The following is a 21,842-nucleotide window of genomic DNA, read 5'->3' as shown; positions in this document are numbered from 1 at the left end:
GAAAGAATTTTCAGCTATGACATCTCCGACCAGCTCCTGATCTCTAAAATCTATATGATTCTGTTAAAATTCAACCACAAAAAGACAAACAACCCAATCGAGAAGTGGGCAAAGGATATGAACACGCACTTCACTAAAGAAGATATTCAGGCAGCTAACAGATACATGAGAAAATGCTCTCGATCATTAGCCATTAGAGAAATGCAAATTAAAACTACAATGAGATTCCATCTCACTCCAACAAGGCTGGCATTAATTCAAAAAACACAAAATAATAAATGCTGGAGAGGCTGCAGAGAGATTGGAACTTCTATACACTGCTGGTGGGAATGTAAAATGGTACAACTGCTTTGGAAATCTATCTGGCGTTTTCTTAAAAAGTTAGAAATAGAACTACCATACAACCCAGAAATCCCACTCCTCGGAATATACCCTAGAGAAATAAGAGCCTTTGCATGAACAGATATATGCACACCCATGTTTATTGCAGCACTGTTTTCAATAGCAAAAAGCTGGAAGCAACCAAGGTGTCCATCAATGGATGAATGGTTAAATAAATTGTGGTATATTCACACAATGGAATACTACGCATCGATAAAGAACAGTGAGGAATCTGTGAAACATTTCATAACATGGAGGAACCTGGAAGGCATTATGCTGAGTGAAATTAGTCAGAGGCAAAAGGACAAATATTGTATAAGACCACTATTATAAGATCTTGAGAAATAGTATAAACTGAGAAGAACACATACTTTTGTGGTTATGACGGGGGGAGGGAGGGTGGGAGAGGGTTATTTACTGATTAGTTAGTAGATAAGAACTACTTAGGTGAAGGGAAGGACAATACTCAATACACGGAAGGTCAGCTCAGCTGGACTGGACCAAAAGCAAAGAAGTTTCCGGGATAAACTGAATGCTTCAAAGGTCAGCGGAGCAAGGGTGGGGGGTTGGGGGCTATGGCTTAAAGGGACTTCGAAGTCAATTGGCAAAATAATTCTATTATGAAAACATTCTGCATCCCACTTTGAAATGTGGTGTCTGGGGTCTTAAATGCTAACAAGCAGCCATCTAAGATGCATCAATTGATCTCAATCCACCTGGATCAAAGGGGAATGAAGAACACCAAGGTCACACGATAACTATGAGCCCAAGAGACAGAAAGGGCCACATGAACCAGGGACTTACATCATCCTGAGACCAGAAGAACTAGATGGTGCCCGGCCACAACCGATGACTGCCCTGACAGGGAGCTCAACAGAGAACCCCTAAGGGAGCAGGAGATCAGTGGGATGCAGACCCCAAATTCTCATAAAAAGACCAGACTTAATGGTCTGACTGAGACTAGAGGAATCCCAGGAGTCATGGTCCCCAAACCTTCTGTTGGCCCAGGACAGGAACCATTTCCGAAGACAACTCATCAGACATGGAAGGGACTGGACAATGGGTAGGAGAGAGATGGTGATGAAGAGTGAGCTACTTGTATCAGGTGGACACTTGAGACTGTGTTGGCATCTCCTGTCTGGAGGGGAGATGGGAGAGTAGAGAGGGTTAGAAACCGGCAAAATTGTCACTAAAGGAGAGACTTAAGAAGGGAGTGGGCTGACTCATTAGGGGGAGAGTAGGTGGGAGTATGGAGTGAGGTGTATATAAGCTTATATGTGACAGACTGACTTCATTTGTAAACTTTCACTTAAAGCATAATAAAAATTATTTAAAAAAATGAAGATTCTGATTTAGTTGTTCTGGGAATGTATAGGTTTTTTACTCTATGTATCTGGGAAGGAATTTCCAAAAAAATTATGGACAATGAAAACCAAAAAAATAATAATAATAAAGTATTTTATTCTACATCAGTGTTTCTCAATTTTGGCTGCACATTAGAAAAACATAGGACACTTTTAAAAAGTGTGAGACTAACTCTCAGCCCTCATCCCCATCAATCGGAACACCAGGGGACTTTTCCCTGTTTCTAAAGTGAAGCCTGTGTGGCAGCCACTCCTACCAGCACCAGTCGAAGTGTGGCCCAAGTCCAGGTGCAATCCTTAAAATGTTTAGCGCTGGCCCATAGCAAGGTAACAACCGAAACTGACAATAAACACTTAGAAATTTTTATAGCAATTTGACAAACTAAGTTTATATCTGTTGAATCAAATAATAAAAGTAGATGGGCTGGTTTAAAAAAAAAAAAGCTGACTTTGAAATATTTTGTCCCCCCCCCCAAGAATGGCTTCTGAATAAGGAAACGCCCACCACTGGTATTGAGGGTATGTTGGGCCCCTTCTTTAAGCTGTTACCTTGCAAAGCTAAAGCATTAGGTTCAGTGATGGATTGCCCAGGCAAGGTCATTCGGAGCACCTGGGTAAAATAGGGTTAACGAGTAGGAATGGGTTAGGTGGGGTTATAAACCAGGAACACATGCTCTCTAGTCAGATAGCTAGAGTTCTTTCTGTTTAATTGCACTTAAAACACAGACACGCACGCGCACACACACACACACTCTCACATAACACGGAAGGTGAGAGCTGAATGAAGTTTTCTGGGTAATGGCTTGAAATGTTTTCCTTATGAGAAGTGGTGTTGAGTTACAGCGTGCAGACTGAGAACTGGGAGGAGAGAAGCAGCAGCCCCAGCCAGCCCCCACCTTTTCTTGGGCTTGTAGGAAGGTAGGCATGGGCTCAATGAGACAAGAGGAGTGATATGTTGAACTATCTTGTGGCTGGAATCAGCTGCTCCCAGAGTGACCTAAGGCCCGTGTTTACCAGGGTTTAACCAGGGACCAGCAGAGCAGGCACGGATGCTCTGCTGTGAAATGCCACGCAGGCAGAGACTGACAAGCAGTAGGAGCTGAGCTTTCCCTTTGGACTGCTGTTTCCTGCTGTGTTCAGGGGAGGGGGGCGCTTTCTGGCAGCTCTGCTGCTGCTGCTCCTGCTGCTACTACTTCTTCAGCTCCCTCTCTACTCAAGGTAAGCAGGCTCGAAGGGAGGGCAGGCTGCAAGGGAAGCCTTTGTACCATGAACAAGATCCGAAAGTTTTTCCGAGGAAGTGGGCGAGTCCTGGCATTTATATTTGTAGCTTCTGTCATCTGGCTGCTCTTTGACATGGCAGCTCTCCGCCTCTCATTCAGCGAGATCAACACTCGTGTCCTCAAGGAAGACATCAGGAGGGAGCGGACAGGATTCAGAGTTCAGCCAGGCCAAATGAAAATCTTTTACAGCAACATAAAAGAGACTAAACTCCCCCTGAGGTGGAATAGGAAGGGGACGTTGGGCAAAGAGAACTTTGGAAAGACTAAGGAGAGTGTGCACAAAGTTGAAGATGACTTGGACCAAACCTGGAGAGAAAGAAAAGAACAGAACGCCCCAGGAAGGGGCAAGGCTGTGCCTCTGTGGCACCCTGCACGTCTGCAGACCCTCCCAGTGACTCCTACCAAGCAGAAGACAGAGGGGCCAGATATCAAACATGAAATGTCTTCTCACCAGGTGAGACCAAAGCAAACAACAGCTCGGGGGGCTCAGAAAACCCCATTCGGGGAAGCAAGAGGAACTTCATTGGTCAAAATATCTGTACACACAGGACCTGTTGATGTAAACCAGAAGGTCCTGAAAAGTCACACTGTCACCAGTGACGCATCAAAAGAAGCAGTTGAAACGGACCTGAATGTGACTGTCAGTCTTAATACTGACAGACCAAAGCAGCAATCACAGACAGTGGCAAATAAGAGGACACTCCCTGGCAGCCCCCCAGTGCCAAAATCTGGGGAAACATTAGCCTTAAGTAAAACTGAGATTCAGAGCAAAGAACTGAATACAAATAAACAGAAAGCCAATAAAGGTCTTCTCTTCTCCAAGTTCACTGTCAGCTCCAATCGATTAAAGAAGCAATCTATTAATGAGACACAGGTGGAAGGCCTGCCAAAGGATGAGAGAGCTAAATTGGCTCTTGGGAAGAAACTCAATTTCTCTGAAAGCCATGTTGTGATTATAACCAAGGAAGAGGAGCTAAAGACAGACACCAAAGATGTTACCAATTCTAAAACCAAAACTGTATTTCCTAAAGTAAAGGGTGAAAGCCAAGAGAAACTTATTTCCAGGAATAGAAGTGAGGCATCTTTCTCCTCACTTGCTCTACAGAGAGCAACAATGTCTGAAGCCAACCAATCCTTAGCTGAAGGCCTAAGGCCAGCAAAAATCAACTTAACTGACAAGGCCCAACCTGCAGAGCAGAACCTAAGTCATGTAAAAGCCCATTTAGTAGAAGATCACGGAATGCACCACGTGTTAAGAATTGATGTGACACTTTCTCCAAGGGATCCCAAAGCTCCAGGCCAGTTTGGACGCCCAGTAATTGTTCCCCATGGAAAGGAGAAAGAGGCAAAGAGAAGATGGAAAGAAGGAAACTTCAATGTCTACCTTAGCGATTTGATCCCGGTGGATAGAGCCATTGAGGACACAAGACCTACTGGGTAAGAACCATATTTCTTCTCTTTCCTCAACTCCAAGTATTTTGGCTCTTGTGTAGAGATTTAATGCTAGAAAATTTTGTGTGATTTTGGTCACCTAGAGAATAAAAGCAACATTAATCATTAGACACTGCCCAGAGAAAAATTCTGATATCAGCATACTCACTGTGTTCTCTTTCTACACTTATTTCCCAAAGACTTTGTCCTTAACCCCTATTATTAGCTCATGAACCATTTCCTTCCTCTAAGACAATTAAATGAACTCAGTTGTAATTAGGTATATATGAATGGTAGAGTTTAAAGTATAATTCCATTATTTGTTGTTGTTAGTTGCTGTTGGGTCCATTCTGACTCATGGTGACCCCATATGTTCACAGTATCCCATTATAACTGTGACAATAAAGTGAATTTCTGATTTTGGAATTTTCATTACTATAAAGTTTGTCAGGAGTATATTTGGAAAATGAACTGAATGAGTGGCCTCCTAGGTCTCATTGGAGCCACATCTTAAGCAGCAGAATTCAGCCTAAATCATGAGTAATGATCAGTACAACAACCTGTGGAAGTGACTTTGCTCTCTAAAATTGTATATTCTTTGTAGATAGGAACAATAGACATTTTAGGGGTTCAGTTACATAGGAGGATTAATGTCGGAAAGCACCAACTAGCAAGTACCCACAACAGGTACAAGAGCATTACAATAATTACTTGTATTTGTGTAGAGTTTTACCATTTACAAAGAGCCTGCATACACATCAGATGAACTCATAAGAGCCCTAGAAAGGAGGCAGCAGGTATTATAGGTTCAAGTGAGCATGTGAGGGCGCTCAGGAGTTATGTCACTTTTCCAAGGCTGTGCAGCTGTAGAGCTACCCGTGAGCTTTCATGAACCCATTCTTCAAAGGACCACCTTGCTGTAACTACACAACCAGCAGGGGAATCAAATCACAAATATTTGATCTAATTCAAATATTTTTGTAGTTTCTGGTCTTTTGTGGCCCACCCATATGTGAGGATGCTTTGTAACTACATTTTTTATCCATTAATTGGTAACATAGCTCCAACTATGCCTTGGTATCCAAAACAATGTTGGCCTGGAAGTCAAAATTAGGGAGTGTCAACAATCAGACTTAGCGCGTGTGCTATGAAAGCCATGGCCTTTTTTCCTCTTGGTTACCTAGGGTTGCCATAACTGAAATACCACAAATGGGTGGCCTTAAAGAACAGGAATTTATTTTCTCACAGTTCTGGAGGTTAATATCCAATCAAATCAAGGTCTTTGCAGTGCTGATTCCTTCTGTGGACCTCTCCTAGTTTCTGGTGTCTGCTGGCAATCCCTGGAGTTCCTTTGCATGTAGACAGATCCTAACATAGTACCTGTCTTCCCCCATGTACATCTCTGTGTCTATTCTGGTCTTTTGTAGCTCAGAAGTGATTAGGTTTAGGACCCACCCTTTTCTTGTATGGAAACCCTGGAGGCATAGTGGATAAGTGCTACGGCTGCTAACTAAAGGGTTGGCAGTTCAAATCCACCAGGCACTCCTTGGAAACTATGGGGCAGTTCTACTCTGTCCCATAGGGTCGTTATGAGTCGGAATTGACTCGACGGCACTGGGTTTGGTTTTTTGATTTTCTTTTCTTGTACGGCCTCATTAACATAACAAAAGAAAAACCCTGTTTCCCAAGAGAATCACATCCACAGGTACAGGGGCCAGGACTTCATACATATTTTGGGAGGACAGAATTTAATCCACAACCTGTGGCTTCTGGTGAAAACTCTTCTTTGGGATCTAGGTAGTCAGTGTCGTATTTCAGTCAGTGTTATCAGGAGGAAGACAGATACAGGTAAATATTTTTTCATATTAATAAGAGGAGTATCTTTTGATGTCAGCTACAATGAAGTGATTTTCAGCTCCCTTAAAAAAAAAAATTTTTTTTTTTCAGCTCCCTTGGCCACTGGCAAATGGCTCTAAGCCAAATACTAATTGCCCATTCAGACCAAGCTGTTCTGGGCCATTCATATACCTCACCCTGGAGATAGTCACACCGTGGAGGAGATTACAAAAACCTACCCAAAATAAAGATGAGTGAACTGATACCCTAGAAATTTAAACTGTCTTGGGTCATCCAGCAAGGAATTGTAGAGAAGTGATTGAAACCCATGTGCAAAATTATGCTGTGCCATCTTCTATTTCTTGCTGATTACCCCCAAAAAAGGGATCCTAAAAACTATTTTAGGCCACCTCTGATTTTAAATCCTGTATTTCACAGGATCACCTATACCAGTTTGAAAACAGAATGCAGGCGAATGAAGTAGTAGATAAAGCAGCTTCATTTTAACATCCTCTTATTGGCCCAGCAGACTCTTACGGAGTCTGGGGGAAGAAAGAGATGCTGAAAGGAAGCACAGGCTGCAGTTCCCAACCAGAGTGTGGGCAATTGTGTGAGAGCCAAGAGCAAATAATAATGATGTTATCATTCACATGGTTTATTGAAGGCAAGGTGGCTCCCAGCATTTGTTAGTCCCTGCAATCTGGTCTGTGGAGATTAAAAAGTTTCAGCACACGGAAGTTACAATCAGGCTTTGTCTTCTGATGGTGGCTGTCCCGACTGTGGAGAAACTAATGAGTGCGCTTCAGAGAATGAGTCAGAGCGTGTACCCAGGCCCCTCCCTCTTATCACACAGCCCACCTTGGCTAAATATAGGTGTGCTCTGAGCTCCTGATGCTCTGTTCCACCAGCAAGATCCGGGTGACCGGTTCACCAGCAGAGATTCTAGGTATGTGAAGCCCCCTGAAGTCTTTACAGCCCTTTTGTGCCACTCTTCTTTGAAAGAGGACAAATCATTTTTCTTTTTTTTAATATACTCTAACTACAAAATTGTGCAGATTATATATTTATATGGGTAAAGATTGGAAGAAAATACAAATGAAGTCCATTTGATTCATCAGGTTGGCAGGAACAGAGTGAAGCTTTTTAACTTAAGAGTTTATGTTTTAACTTAGCATGTTATTTATTTATGTTATGTTATCTACTTTACTTTTTTGCCCAAAAAGTATCTGAGGTGGCTTATATGAATACATACGATAAGATTTATTTTTTAAATAATAAATTTTAAAAATCACCACGGTACAGCACAACTAGGTGGTACCTGGCTACCAACACCGACTGCTCTGACAGGGATCATAATAGAGCTGGAGAAAAACATAGAACAAATTCTAACTCACAAAAAAAGACCAGACTTACTTGTCTGATAGAGACTGAAGAAACTCCAAGAGTATGGCCCCCAGATACCCTTTTGACTCAGTAGTAAAGTCACTCCTGAAGTTTACTCTTCAGCCAAAGATTAGACAGGCCCATAAAACAAAACCAGACTAAATGGGCACTCCAGCCCAGGGGCAGAGACGAGAAGGCAGGAGGGGACAGGAAAGCTGGTAACGGGGAGCCCAAGGTTGAGAAGGGGAGAGTATTGACGTGTCATGGGGTTGGCAACCATTGTCACAAAACATTATGTATATTAATTGTTTAATGAGAAACTAATTTGTTCTGTAAACCTTCATCTAAAGCACAATTAAAAAGTAAATAAATAAAATTCAAATTGGCTATGCCATAGAAAATAAAAGGAAAAAAATCAGCATAAAGAGAAAGTTGTTATAGAATATAACAAGAAAAAGAGTGTGTGTGTGTGACAGAGAGAGAAAGAGATCTGTAAGAACCCAGGAGGGCTGGTCTTAAAATTAGCTACACTAGCCGCTCTCTGCGACCTTTCAATTTTAAGAGTTCTGGGCAATATCTCCCTAACTGCCCTTTACATTTCCCCAAAATCTAACATTACAAATTGATTAACATAGTAACTGGCACATCATAAGCACTCATTGAACACAGACTGAGTAAAAAAAAAAAAGCGATAAAACTATAGATTTGCTAGTATATGCATTTAAATTCAATTAATTTCCTTAAATTAATAACTAGTTATTAGTTAATATCTTCTTAAGGATGATTTAACTGATATGCTGGGATGATGTTGGCATTAAGTAGAAGAGCCAAGGAGTCTCTAGGTGATGCAAACTGTTAACCCACATCAGTACTTAACTGTCATTAACTCAGCTGCTGATTAAAAGGTTGGTGTTGGAGTCCACCCAGAGGCACCTTGGAAGAAAGTCCTTAGTCCTGGTGATCTACTTACAAAAAAAATTAGCCACTGAAAACCCTACGGAGCATAGTTCTACTCTGACACACGTGGGGCCTCCAAGAGTCGGAATCGACTTGACAGCAACTGGTTAGAAGAGGCAAACAGGATTCCCAGGGCAACTGCACCTACTTTAGTTGTGAAATCAGACCCTCTCTTTCAAACCTGCTTTCTCCTTCTTTTCCTCCTGAGTGCCAGGCTTACTTGGTGTTCCTTCCATTCTCCAATATACCTAGGCTCAGAATTGGAGACACTATTGCCTCCTTCTTCTTCATTACACTGACAATAATAGGTTCTGTTTTGGGCTTCCAAATTCCCTCTCAAATCTGTCTCCTATGTTTCTTGTCACACAGCAGCCACGTAGTGCAGGACCTCATGACATTTCATTTAGACTACTGCAATAACCTCCAAATGGCCTCCCAGTGCCCATTCCCTCATGCACAGGCTTGGCAATGTCAGACCCATCCCCAAAAGCATTCAGACCCTCCCCAATGTACACACAAATAGAGCCCAAACTCTTCCACCACCTGTTTCAAATTATTCTCATTATCGAAGTACTTTGGTCTGGCAAAATCTCTATAGATGAAAATGCTGTAAGGCTTGATTAAGGACAATAAAGAGGAGAAAGACATCAAAGATGATTAACTGAAATTTAACACTCATTAAGTAACATTTCCACACACTCATTGGGATACCCTTCATAACATAGCCAAACTTGTTCAAATTTCTCCTGGAAGGGGGTATTTGTGAAAGGAGACCAATGATTTATATAGTAACTACTGTAGAAACATTCAGATCTTGTAGAGAAATAATACTTGGGGCAAGTGGATACACACATTCAGAAAGGAAAATTTCCCAGTCTTTTTTTTTTTTACAATCTTTTTTAAAGAAACTTCTGGCACCTCTCTCTGCTGGTGTGTGCGCTTTCGTTTTCAGGTTCACTGTGAGGAAGAGAGAAGAACTAAATAAATTGGATCGGTTTGATAGAAATTCTGCAGTCACTGCTTTTGGATTGACACTCAGGAAATAGATCCAGCCTACTGCTGGATTTGTGTTGTTGTTGTCTTATTTTTGTTTTTGGCACTTCTGTTTTTTTTAAATACACTATATTGTAGTGCTGTTTTAGATTTACAAAAGAATTGCACAGAAAGTACAAAGAGCTCCACTGTACCCTCTCTTGCCTCTGCATAGTTCCTCCAACTAACATCGTGCATTAGCAATCTACTGTGATTTGATAAAACTAAATACTTGGCTCTTGAACTTGAGACTTCATCTTCCTTGAGCTTTCTCAGTCAAAGGGCAGCCTTCTTTTCACCATGAAGTGAATCCTTTCTATATTGTTGACATGCAATCTTGCAAAGTCTTCCAGCAGCACAACAACACAATTCTGTGATAAGAGCTCCTTGCTAACATCAGTGTCACCTACCCTGTCCCCTCTCTTCAGTGCCACCCAGGATTCTGCCCCTTGCAGTGTAGCTATCACACCCTGCGTATGACATGCTTTTCAACATGGGCCCTCAGTGTAGGAAAGCATCTCATTACCGTTTTCTGCACATTATGTTCTCATTAACTAGTTCCTTCCCACAGCCTTCGATTACCCTCACCTTGCATGGTCCACATCACTCCCACACATTCTAATCTGTCGTTGCTTAAAATCCAACTGTAGCTCTGCCTCCAGCTGGACCATGACTTGACTGTGACCTCTAAATTCCAATGACCCTCAATGCATGCAGCCATCTTTATCACTGAAACACTTCTTGTGTGCTGTCCACTCACTAGAGCCTTGAAAATCAGTTTTGTCTTCTCGGTGAAATTATAAGCTTCTTAAGGAGAGAAACACTGTCTGTTACTTTATTTTCTACTCATCGCGGTGCTGGGCATTCAAGAGAGACACGTTTATACAATATAGATTGGAAAGATATGTTTCTCTGAAATGACATGGAAATTAATATTACTTTTAAGAGTAAAGAAGAGGTAACTATTCAAATGAAACTTACAATGAGTCTTTTTTGTAATTTAATAATCATTTCCTAATTTTTCACTTTAGAAATATGCAATATGCCAGTACCTGGTTTGAGGAAAATACTCCTGTTTTTTACAGTACAATCTATTCATCAACTTATGTGTATTCATTAGTTCAAATTTTTGTTGCTTTGTTTTTTACATTTAATGTTTTAGTGTGCAAGAGGGAAAAATCTCATTTACAAGCTTGTTTTACGTTAGTAAGTACAATACAACTTCATTTCTTGCCTAGAGTTAAAAAATCTACTTAAAATACTTTTTTGACAATCGTCTTCAAATTTCATATTTGATCCTTTCTTTGTAAAAAGTTAATCTTTGCAGTTTTTGCTCTTAATTTTTGAAATTTGTTTCTGTCAGCAATAATCAATACACACACACAGGTTTTGCTGGACATGGTCTAGTCCACTGAAATTGCAGAGCGATTCTACTTAAAGAAGTCTTAGTTTTGGTCTGTAGTGGTAGTTAAGATGGCACTCTAAAAATGAACTTATTTTAAGAGTGTGCTTCCTGGGTCTGCATTTAGAAAGACATGACTCAAAGAACTTTTTGCTGCCAGAATTTAGTTTTTAAGGTACGATAAGACTTATGGCATTCTCTTCTACCACTGCTATATCGTCATAATGTTACTCGATCGCTTAATTTAATGCACTGCGTTTCCTACAGAACTCTTGCAAGCCCCTTAGCGCAGAGCCAGGAACGTCAACCAATAATTTGATTCCTTCCTACACAGCTGAAGAGAGTTTTCTTTTGGCACATACACACAAAAAAAGACAACACCACGCATTTGCCACAAACCAGTCTAAATTACTGAGGTGGAAGAAAAAGCTTTCTGGAACCTTAATTTTCATCCCTATTCTATCCTTCCAACTCTAGTGGAGGCAAAAACCATGGCTAATGAGTTACTGGAGGAAGAGAAGTTAGGAGAGAGAAAACAAACTGACTGTATAGCCTCCTATAAGTCAGGCTTCTAAAAGTTTACCAGTCTAGGGAGGAGGGAAACTTTAAAGTTCAATGAAGTTAGAGGTTTTCATTTTTACATGGGATAATTGTTTTAATTGATGAAACTGCTTTTGTGACAAATAATAACTGGAAAACATAATCTGAAATTGACTGGGAAAACTATGAGAAATCAGTTGGGTCAGGAAAAAAAAAAAAAAAAAACTCGTCCTATGGATTTAAAAGGATTATTTTCTGTTTTCACTCCAGTGAATGAAAACAATGCAGTGGTCCCTTTTGAATGGTGTGTGTCTTTGTGTGTGTATGTGTGCGTGTGTGTGTTAGGGCACAGTGTGTTATTTCACTGAAAAGTCGTGTGGGCCAAATAAGAAAGAAGGGAATAAAAGGCAAAATTTGTTAAAGCAGGACCATTAGACTATAACATCCAAAAAAAAAAGTTGCTGTCAAATCGACTCCGACTCATGGTGACCCAGGTGCGTCAGAGTACAACTGTGCTCCAAGAGTTTTCAGTGGCTGATTTTTTGGAAGTAGATCACCAGGCCTTTCTTCCAAGGCACCTCTGGGTGGACTTGAAATACTAATCTTTCAGTTTGCAGCCAAGCCCTTAACAGTTTTAGCCACCCAGGGACAATCATAACATAGCCAAGATTAAATATGGCCAAGAAGCGAGTACAGGTCTTTAGATACTTTTGTTTATCACACTCTCCCTATAACTAGGGAAGAACGAGGAGAAAGTTGATCAGAGGAGAGAAATGCTAAACATATTTCTACTGCTATTCAAACAAAGAAAACCATTAAACAGTTAATTAATGTAAAAGTGAGAAATGTTACAGCAAATCAGTGACTTTTCCTTCTAAATGCTACCAAAGACAAAGAAATATTTCTGGGAGAGAATAATTAGTAAATGTAAGAATTAGAATCTCTTTACACTGCTTTTTCACACATCTAATCTAGGACCCAACTTAACCCTCAAACTAATTTTACCAAATTCTTGCCGTAATACTGCCCTGGGTATTCTTGTTCCAGAAAATAACTTCCAGTTAGGAAACCTTGGTGGCATAGTGGTTAAGAGCTATGGCTGCTAACCAAGAGGTAGGCAGTTGGAATCCACCAGGCACTCCATGGAAACTCTATGGGGCAGTACTACTCTCTCCAATAGGGTCGCTATGAGTCAGAATCAACCCGACAGCAATGGGTTTGGTTTTTTTTTTTTTGGTTTGGGGCTCTTCTGGTTGACCTACTCAGAACAGAGCCTCTCAAGAGGTGAATAACTTTTTTTGTTTGTTTGTTTTGCTCAAGGGTCAGAAAATTCAGGGAAAATAGCAATTCTCAGAAGTTCTTTTTCTTTTGCTTCCAAAATGAAAAAAAGCTTTTTAGGGTCCCCTGGAAAAACATCTATATTATTCTGAACTAAACTGCCTTCTGAATTGGCCCTACTTTAAAAGGTTGGTATATGAACACATGTGAGAAGAAGCAAAGCAGGAGATACTTAGCATTTACAAAACTTTTTATTACTCGCCTTCTTCTTGATCCTTAAAACAATTCCTCAGGGTAGATACAATCATCATCTAGCTTTATACAAGGAAAAATTGAGGCTGAGATTTCAGTTAGCCACTCAACTAGATAACTTCATTCCATACCATATTGACTCATTACCAGCCACAGACCAAGCACAGGATACTGGCTGAGTCTCCCCAAAAAGTGCTTTTTTATGTTTCAGGCAGCAATGTGTACGTGTGTGTGTATAGATTATACATGCGTGTAGTTCATTGGTAGAATTCTCACCTGCCATATGGGAGACCCAGGTTCAATTCCCAGACAACGCACCTCATGAGCAGCCACCTCCTCTCTGTCAGTGGAGGCTTGAGTGTTGCTACGATGCTGAACAGGTTTCAGTGTAGCTTCCAGGCTAACACAGAGTAGGAAGAAAGGCCTGGCAATGTGTTTCTGTAAATCAGCCAGTGAAAACCCTATAGATCACAACCGTTCAATACCATTGTACATGGGGTTGCCATGAGTCAGAGGTGAACTCCACAGCAGCTAAAAACAACATATATAAATATATATATATATATACATACATATATATATCCTTATCTGCCTATATATGCACACACATACACATACTTTTTTCATTCTAAAAATCCTCAAAGCAGCGCTATGAAAGAGATATTATATCTCATATGCTCTACAGATGAGAAAAATGAAGCTAGAAGAATAAATGATATACCTGCTTTCCTAGTTAGCTGATTTGAGATTCAAAAGAAAGTTTTCAGACTTGTAATTCTAGTGTTCTTTTCACAGAAGGCAGCTCCTCCTTCCTTTGTTTCCTTATGCGCACAAGACTGTGGGAGAAATTAAAACCCCTCTTCCTTCTGCCTAGGCCAGGGATGCCTGAGGGGAATTCATTCTGCATGCCATGAACCTAGCTAGAGAAGATTTTTATAAGGAAATTATTATCTGTACAGCATTAGTCAAAAACGTTTCTTTAAAACTATCCAACAACCGCAGCCCGGCAGTGAACAAGCATCTCTGGGCTCCTACCGCACAGTGCAGCATCAGAGCATGGCCACTGCCTTTGAAGCATGTAGAGCAAATGTTAGGCACAAGTACAGTATACTATTAGAGCGCAGAAGAGAAGGATCTGTCCTGGCCTGAGGAGAGAGCAGAAATGTTTAAACTGCAACCTGGAGGCAGAGAAACTTAGAGAAGTGACAAAGGAGGTAAAAAGTATGACCCATTGAGAACTAAAGAAATTCTGACATGGCGGGGTTGTAGAGGAGAGAAGGGGGTCTATAAATGAGGCCATAGAGGTAAGCTGAGTCCATATCACTCAAGACCTTGTTAAGGTTCTTCCAAGAGCCAGTGGGAAAATGTTGAAGGATTTTAACCTGTAGAAAGAACAGTTTAATTTGCATTTTTTCAGGGATCTCATGACTAGGAAAAGGAGCCCTAGTGGCCCAATGGTTAAGTGCTCAGCTGCTAATGGAAAGGTTGGCAGGAAAGGTTGGTGGTTCGAAACCACCCACTGGTTCCATAGGAGAAAAACCTGGCGATCTGCTTTCTTAATGATTACAGCCAAGAAAACCCTACGGGGCAGCTCTACTCTGTCATATGGGGTCTCTATGAGTCGAAAATCAACAGGGATGGCACCTGACAACAACAATGTGATCCAGAAGGAAGCACTTGTGAGTAAATATGACTAAAAATTGCACAGAAAATCACAGAACGTTAATACTAGATGAAGTCTCGAAAATGATCTTATTCGATTTTACGGAGAATGTCTGAGGAGGGACGTGATTGCCCAAGGTCACACACATCAGGAAGGACAGAACTATCTCCAAGGTGTCCTAACTTCCACCGGGCACTGTTTCTGCTACATCACAACGCCTTTTGCTTTTCTCCCTCCCACCCCAGTTTCACTATGACAGCTTTCTATTTCTAAACCTGAATACACTAGGTCTGGTGGATATATAGTTACCTCAGAAACCGCAGCTTCAGTTGGCTAAGGCCTTGGAGGAGAGGTGGTGAATTTGATTGAAATATACTAAATCAGTGTCCAAGTGACTCTGATTTAATGTCTGGAGTAGTCTGCCCAAGAAAGAACAAAGCATGAAAAGTAAATATTTTATATAGCTATACCTTTCTATCGGTGAGAGTAAAAGAAAACCCCAATAATTCTAAGGTTTTGGAGAAAAAGAATATAACTCAATGCAGAGCACTTTGCTAGAGGCTTCATTCTCTTCAGATCTTCCCAAAGATACTGCAGCATTGGGAGTGATGGCCCCTTAAGGCTTATATCAGGCAGTAGTTGAATTGCAAATAGAAGTTGCAAAAATATTCGCCTTGGCCTTCTGTTCAAGCCTGCAAAGACTGAGACCTGACCCACATAGTGCATTTTGACTGTCTTGGAATAAAATGAAAAATTCATATAAATGAGAGAATGTTATCATTCCCCCAATCTGCTGATTTGAAACCACCTTTATTTGATAGGCTACATTCGAAGCAGGTCTCTGTCTGAGCATTCGGCACACACAAGCCAAGAGGGTGAAACACATCACTTTTGAAGTCAATAAATGATAAGCGCTGGATAGATTCAGATCAAAGAACTGCTTTGGAAAAGGGCAGAACACCCAGTCACAACGTGGGTATTAGCATGGTGGATTAAGAATAGGTCTTCACACGTGTTTTTCACCATGGAACTTCCAAAGTACTTTTACCTCCATCCATCAAACCTTCACAGCCATTCTGTGATGAAAGCATCATAATCTTCATCTGAAAAGTAAGAAACTGAGGCTCTGGAGAAGGTTTGGTGACTTGCCCATGGTCATGCAGCCAATAAGTGCCAGAAGGGATTCAAATCTTAATCCTTAATCATCTTTCTCAAGTTGACTCCTAGGTCAGAGTCTTTCCACACTACCACAGTAGTTTATCAGCTATGCTCAAGTGCACTGAAATTCCCACATTAGAATCCTCATTTGTTTGAAGTACTTGGGTTTGCTGCTAACCTACACATCCCCCAAACAAACAGACCAAAAAAAAAAAAAAAATTGGGGTGAATCTTGAAATATATCAGGGGACTTCTATACTTAAATACTGAACTGTGTAATGACTATAGAACAAAAATATGATTTCTTAACCCCCCAAAAGTTACAAAACCAGAAATACCTTGCATTTAAATTAGACTTTAGCTACAAGTCCTCCCCTCAATATAGTAGACAGCAACACTTTCAATTGGCAAATTGGAAAAAAATTTTTTTGCTTCCATTGGTTCAGTGTGGAATAACTTGAAACCATCTTTACAACCTGTGGAAACGAGTTGACTAAGAATATAAGAATGATGCAAGACTAATGCTAAAGACCTTTTGGTCTGACCCACTGTGCCTTTAAACAAACTAAAACAAAAAACAAACAAACCCATTGCCATCGAGTCCAGTCCAACTCATAGCGACCCTGTAGGACAAAGCAAAACTGCTCCATAGGGTTTCCAAGGAGTGGCTGGTGGATTTGAACTGTCAACCTTTGGTCTGGAGCCATAGCAAGCTGTGGCTCTTAGCCACTGCGCCACCAGAGGCCCAAACAAACTGAGCATGCAAAAAAAAAAAAAACTAAGCATGCTGGTTTCTCTAGGCACCTGCCAACATATTTAACCTGTTTTGCAATATGGCAGAACAGGTACCTCTAAATGTTAAAAAAAAAAAAGGGGGGCCTAATATTTCAGCCACCCAAAACAAAGCACAGTCTAAAACCTGTACATAAAACCTCCCTTCTGTGCCTCTCTTCCCTATCCTTTAGTATTGCTCCTTTCACCAGGCATCAATATAATCTGTGTAATAGAATCTTCCACAGTGCCCTCTTCAAGATGATTTCTTAAACACATCTAAAATATATGTTTGTCAATAATTCTTAGAGGTGCTATTTTTTTTCTGGGATATTAGCATCTAGTGGAGTCCTACATGATCTACACATATGGGTTTGTAACAGTGAAATTAAGGTACCATGAAACATTGGGGGAATGCAGAATCAGATAGATATTTGGTGGCTTGAGGAGCCTTCTCTAAATCTCTGCCAGCCTCCAGCTTTTCCTACCTCCAATTTCAGACCCGCCTAGAATCGCAATGCTTCTTAGCACTTCCTTCTAAAACAGACCAAAAATCTATTAATTCATAGTGCAGAGAGAATCATTTGCATGAGTCTGCTTGCTTAGCTCTTTCCAATATATTTCCATCTGTCACTGGAAGTTTCTAAAGTCAACCAAATTTTAACCACAAAGCAACCCTCAGGACTTCGCAGCTAGGCTTGTTGATTCAGATAGCTCATGCAGAATTTATGCAGCAGACCCTTACTTTTTAGAATGGATTTATTTTTTTTCAGCACCAAGCATAAATAATATTTAAAAGTGAAATATGCATGTCCTACTCATTTGCATTGTAAAATTAGAGACAGGAAGTCAGAGAAACTCTCTGACACTTTTGTACCCTCACTTTCACTTAGGCTATTAAACACCTTGAAGCTTGACTTTCCCTTTCCGGACCTAGAAACCATGATTGAACATTTAACCATTTTTTCACTGGTACTCTCAAAATCCTCTACCATTTTCTTTGTACGACATTTGCTCTGATAACCCCTAGGCTTGAATTAATTCGATAATCTACTATATCTCCTCCTATGCCCAGGATGCCATACACCACTGGAGCGAATCACATGCTGTCCTTTGACTAAAATGTTGGGATCTCCAGCTTCAGGAAAGTGTTCAATGCCCTGTAGAAATCCTTTTACGTGTAGCTGGCAGCGTTCTTTCTCATTGCTCCTCGTGTCTGTCCCAAATATTCTCCATTCTCCTCAAGCCTCCTATCTTTTTCTATCGCAAATAACCTTTCCTCCAGTATCAGCTACAAAGTTGTTTCAACTTTTCATCCCATACACACAAACTTAACTGTATACACCATCACCTTTTCTCTTCCTATATCAAAGTAAAATCTCTCTTCTCCCACTATTTGAGCTTTTAATCTAAGCTCCATCCCATCTTCATGCATTCATCCATTCATTCAATACATGTTTATCAAATGTTTTTATCTGCAACTGTGCTAAACGTTTGTGGCTCTATAGTGAACAAGGTAGGTTTGCCCTACTCTCTAGGACATTCAGGATGTAAAAGATAAGGAAATAAAATCCAATAAATTAATGATATTGCTGAAACTCAGGTGGCCATAATAAAAAATAATGGAAGAGCAACAGAATTTTGATAGGAGATTAGAGAAGGCTTCTCTGTGGAGACAGTACTTAAGCTAAGACCTAAATTAGTTGTGGAAACTAATGGAAGCCAGTCATGAAGGGCTGGGGTTGTTAAGCAAGCTTGTTAAGGAAATAACAAAAGCTGAAAGGATTTTGACATCTTTCAAGGCACGAAAGAAGACCTGTCTGGCTGGAGTGGAGTGTGTGAGGGACGGGATGACAGGCAGTAGTAAAGATGGACAGGAGCTACTGAATACTGGGTCCTTTAGGCTACATTAAAAATTCTGATTTATTTTTTAATGGCCTTTAGGAATTCACTGGGAAACAGGAAACTGGAGAGTGGTATGGATGTGGGCAAGGGTAGAATTAGAGCAGCCTGTTAGGAGGCTTCAGCAAAAATACTGGAAAAAGATGATGGAAGCTCAAGAACTAAGGGTTGCAATGGTAGAGATATAAAGACATTGAAGCTGAAATGTATTTTGGTAATATAATGGATATGTGTTGATGATAGATTGATTTAATCTATCAGGAAGAGGGTAAAGTTTAGGATGACATCCATGTTTCTGCTTTTGCAGCAAGGTAGATGATGATGCCATTGAGTAAGAGGGGAAAATGCAGAGAAACTGGTCGAGTCGGGTGGGGTGAAATCAAGATTTCAGTTTCGGACATATTGACTTAGTTACTCAGTGCTGGCATAATAAAGTACCACAAATGGGTGGCTTTAAAGAACAAATTTATTTTCTCACAGTTCAAGAGGCTAGAAACCTGAATTTAGGGCACAGCTCTAGGGAGAGGACCTTCCTTTTTGGCAAACATGAGAGTTCCTCGACAATTCTGGGTGTGTGTTTCGCTTGTGTGTGCCTCTGTATATTCAGCTCTTTTATAATTAAGAAGTAATTAGGTTCATGACTCACCCTACCTGGTTATGACCCAATTCACATAACAAAGAAAACCCTGTTTCTAAACAGAATCTTATCCAAGAGTCTAGGGGCCAGGACTTCAATACAGATTTTTGGGAGGACTCAAATTCAAGCCATAAAACATGTTATATGTAAGATGCATGTGAGACATTCCCAGCTTTAAGACTCTTCTGTTTAGAGATAAGAGGGAGAGAAAGCTGGCAGAAGACTAAAGAAAAAAAGCTAGTGAGTGATTGATTGATGGGTGAAAACCGGGAGGATAAAATGTCTCAAAGGAAAAAAAAAAAAGAAGGAGTGTTTTAAGGAGACTATACTGGTCATTTGTTTATTTGCACGTGACCATAGCCATGATCTTTTCAATCACCTCATATGCATATGCAACCTGGGCAATAAAAAAGGATCGATGTATTTGAAGAATATTGAATATACTGTGGACTTCCAGAAAAACAAATCAGACTTGGAAGAAGAAGTACAACCAGAATGTTACTTAGATGCGAAGATGTTTACTTTGGACACGTCATCAGGAAAGACCAGTGCTTAGAAAAGGATATCACATTTGTTAAAGGAGAGGGTCAGCAAAAAGGAGGGAAACCTTTAATGAAATTGATTGACACAATAACCACAACAATCATGAAGGTGGCATGGGATCAGGCAATGTTTCATTCTGTTATATATATGGTAGCCGAGTCAGAGCTGACTTGAAATAGCAGCTAACAACATACTGGTCAATTGAATCAACTATGACTGTAAGGTTGATTAATGTTGGGAGAAAGGCCTTGCTCCATCAATAATCTTATCAATCACTGATTTTTCTTCCAACTCTCCACTTTATTGACACCTTCCTTAAAACCTATAAATATGATTCTGTCACTTCCTACTCAAGAGAGTGAGGGAGAACAGGGATGAAAATTTTATTCTGCATCCCACCTAGCTACCCTACCTCTCCCCTTCCCAGGTTCCCTCCAAAACAGTCTACTATGGGAATCTCCATTCCTTCACCTACCTTTTGCTCTCTAATTCTTTGCACCTAGCTCTACCTACTCTGTCCTTGGGAAATGTTAGTCTCATCACCTCCAGTCTTTGAAATTAACCACCAGAGACAGTGAGAATTAGAGTTTCACATTAGAGGTTTTTTGCTCCTTGAAGGAAATTTCAGAGTTTGAAAGTTTGTCAGGTCTCAGTCCTTCAATTTTTAGAATTCTTGGCAATCATGCAAGTAAATAATATACTCTTTTATTTAAGGCTAGGAAGTCCCTCAGTTCATATTCTTCCCTAGTTTGTCTAATTAATTTTCCTTTTATAATTGAGTTTCAATATTATAATTTATAATTTGGCATTATCCATTTAACATTTTCGTGGACTTCAATGTGTAAATTCCAAAATCTCAAACTTCAAACGTAGTGAATAAAAATGTATTCCCCTCCTTTATTAACTCTGTAAATGTGAAGTAAACTTACTGTTTGTTGCGGGGTGGTTGGGCACCCACCCATTCAAAGAAATAATACATGTCTTCTCCCCCCAAAAGAAAATTCCTTACTTATTTAAACCCTTATAATAGGAAGAATAAATGCCCACCCCCCGAGGAGGTAAGTCACTCCTTATCCCCAGAACCTGTGAATATTACTTTACTTGGCAAAAGAGTGGATATTAACTTATAGAGCGAAAGATGAGATTAGGTTCAGGGTCTTAAAAGGAGTTTAACCTGAGTTATCCATGTAGGCTGTAAATGCAATTAAGTGTATGCTTATAAGAGAAAGGTAGAGGGAGTTTCCACACAGAGACAGACACAGAGGGGAAGGTGATGTGAAGATAGAGGCAGACATTGGAGTGACGCAGTCACAAGCCAAAGAATGCTGACAAAAACTGGAAGTGTCAAGGAACAGATTCTGCCCTGGGGCCTCCAGAGAGGGTGCGGCCCTGTCGACACATTGATTTTGGACTTGTGGCCTCTGGAACTGTGAGAGAATGAGTTTCTCTTATTTTAAGCCACTAAGTTTGTGGTAATTTCTGTGGCATCTACAGGAAACTGAAACAGCCCTTAACTGAAGTAAAGACTATCATGTAGTATTCAGATATGCCAGTTCACGGATCCTTTGTGTGAAATCAAATCAGTTTAGGCATCCTATTATTTTATGTTAACATAATATGCCTGATCACTAGCTCAATAAGTGTTATTTTGATTTCTGTCAGCTGAAGATTCAGGTCATCCTTTTATTGGCCCTCGATTTATTATTATTATTTTAAGATTAAGTTTTGTTTTGTGAGATACAGATTCCCAGGTACTGACCTCTGGAATCAATTTTCTGGGGCTAAGGGATTTGGAATGTATGTTTTTCTAAGGCTTCATAGGTTATTATGATGACTGATAATTTAAGGAAACCACTGAAATTACAAACTGTAGCTGCCTTGCTTACCAGTTCTTAAGAGTGCAATGGTTAAACACTTGGCTGCTATCCAAAAGGTTGTCAACTAAAACTCACCTAGCGACTCCACAGTAGAAAGAGGTGGTGATTTGCTTCCATAAAGATTACAGCCTAGGAAACCCTGTAGGGCAGTTCTA

General features: G+C 40.3%; 1 protein-coding gene across 1 annotated transcript in view; it reads left to right on the top strand.

The window, feature by feature from the left end:
• The first annotated feature begins 2,930 nt into the window (after positions 1-2,930).
• Positions 2,931-21,842, top strand: part of GALNT5 (polypeptide N-acetylgalactosaminyltransferase 5) — a 47,042-nt gene continuing 28,130 nt past the window's right edge. Inside the window, exon 1 of the mRNA XM_003406011.4 lies at positions 2,931-4,462. Coding sequence (XP_003406059.1) covers positions 3,012-4,462 — 1,451 coding nt within the window. The 5' untranslated portion in view covers positions 2,931-3,011. The remainder of the gene's footprint in view (positions 4,463-21,842) is intronic.

This window comes from Loxodonta africana, chromosome 6, assembly GCF_030014295.1.
Source record: "Loxodonta africana isolate mLoxAfr1 chromosome 6, mLoxAfr1.hap2, whole genome shotgun sequence".
NCBI lineage: Eukaryota > Metazoa > Chordata > Mammalia > Proboscidea > Elephantidae > Loxodonta > Loxodonta africana.
The sequence above is the reverse complement of the archived record's forward strand: the minus strand, read 5'-3'. Positions and strand labels throughout refer to the sequence as shown.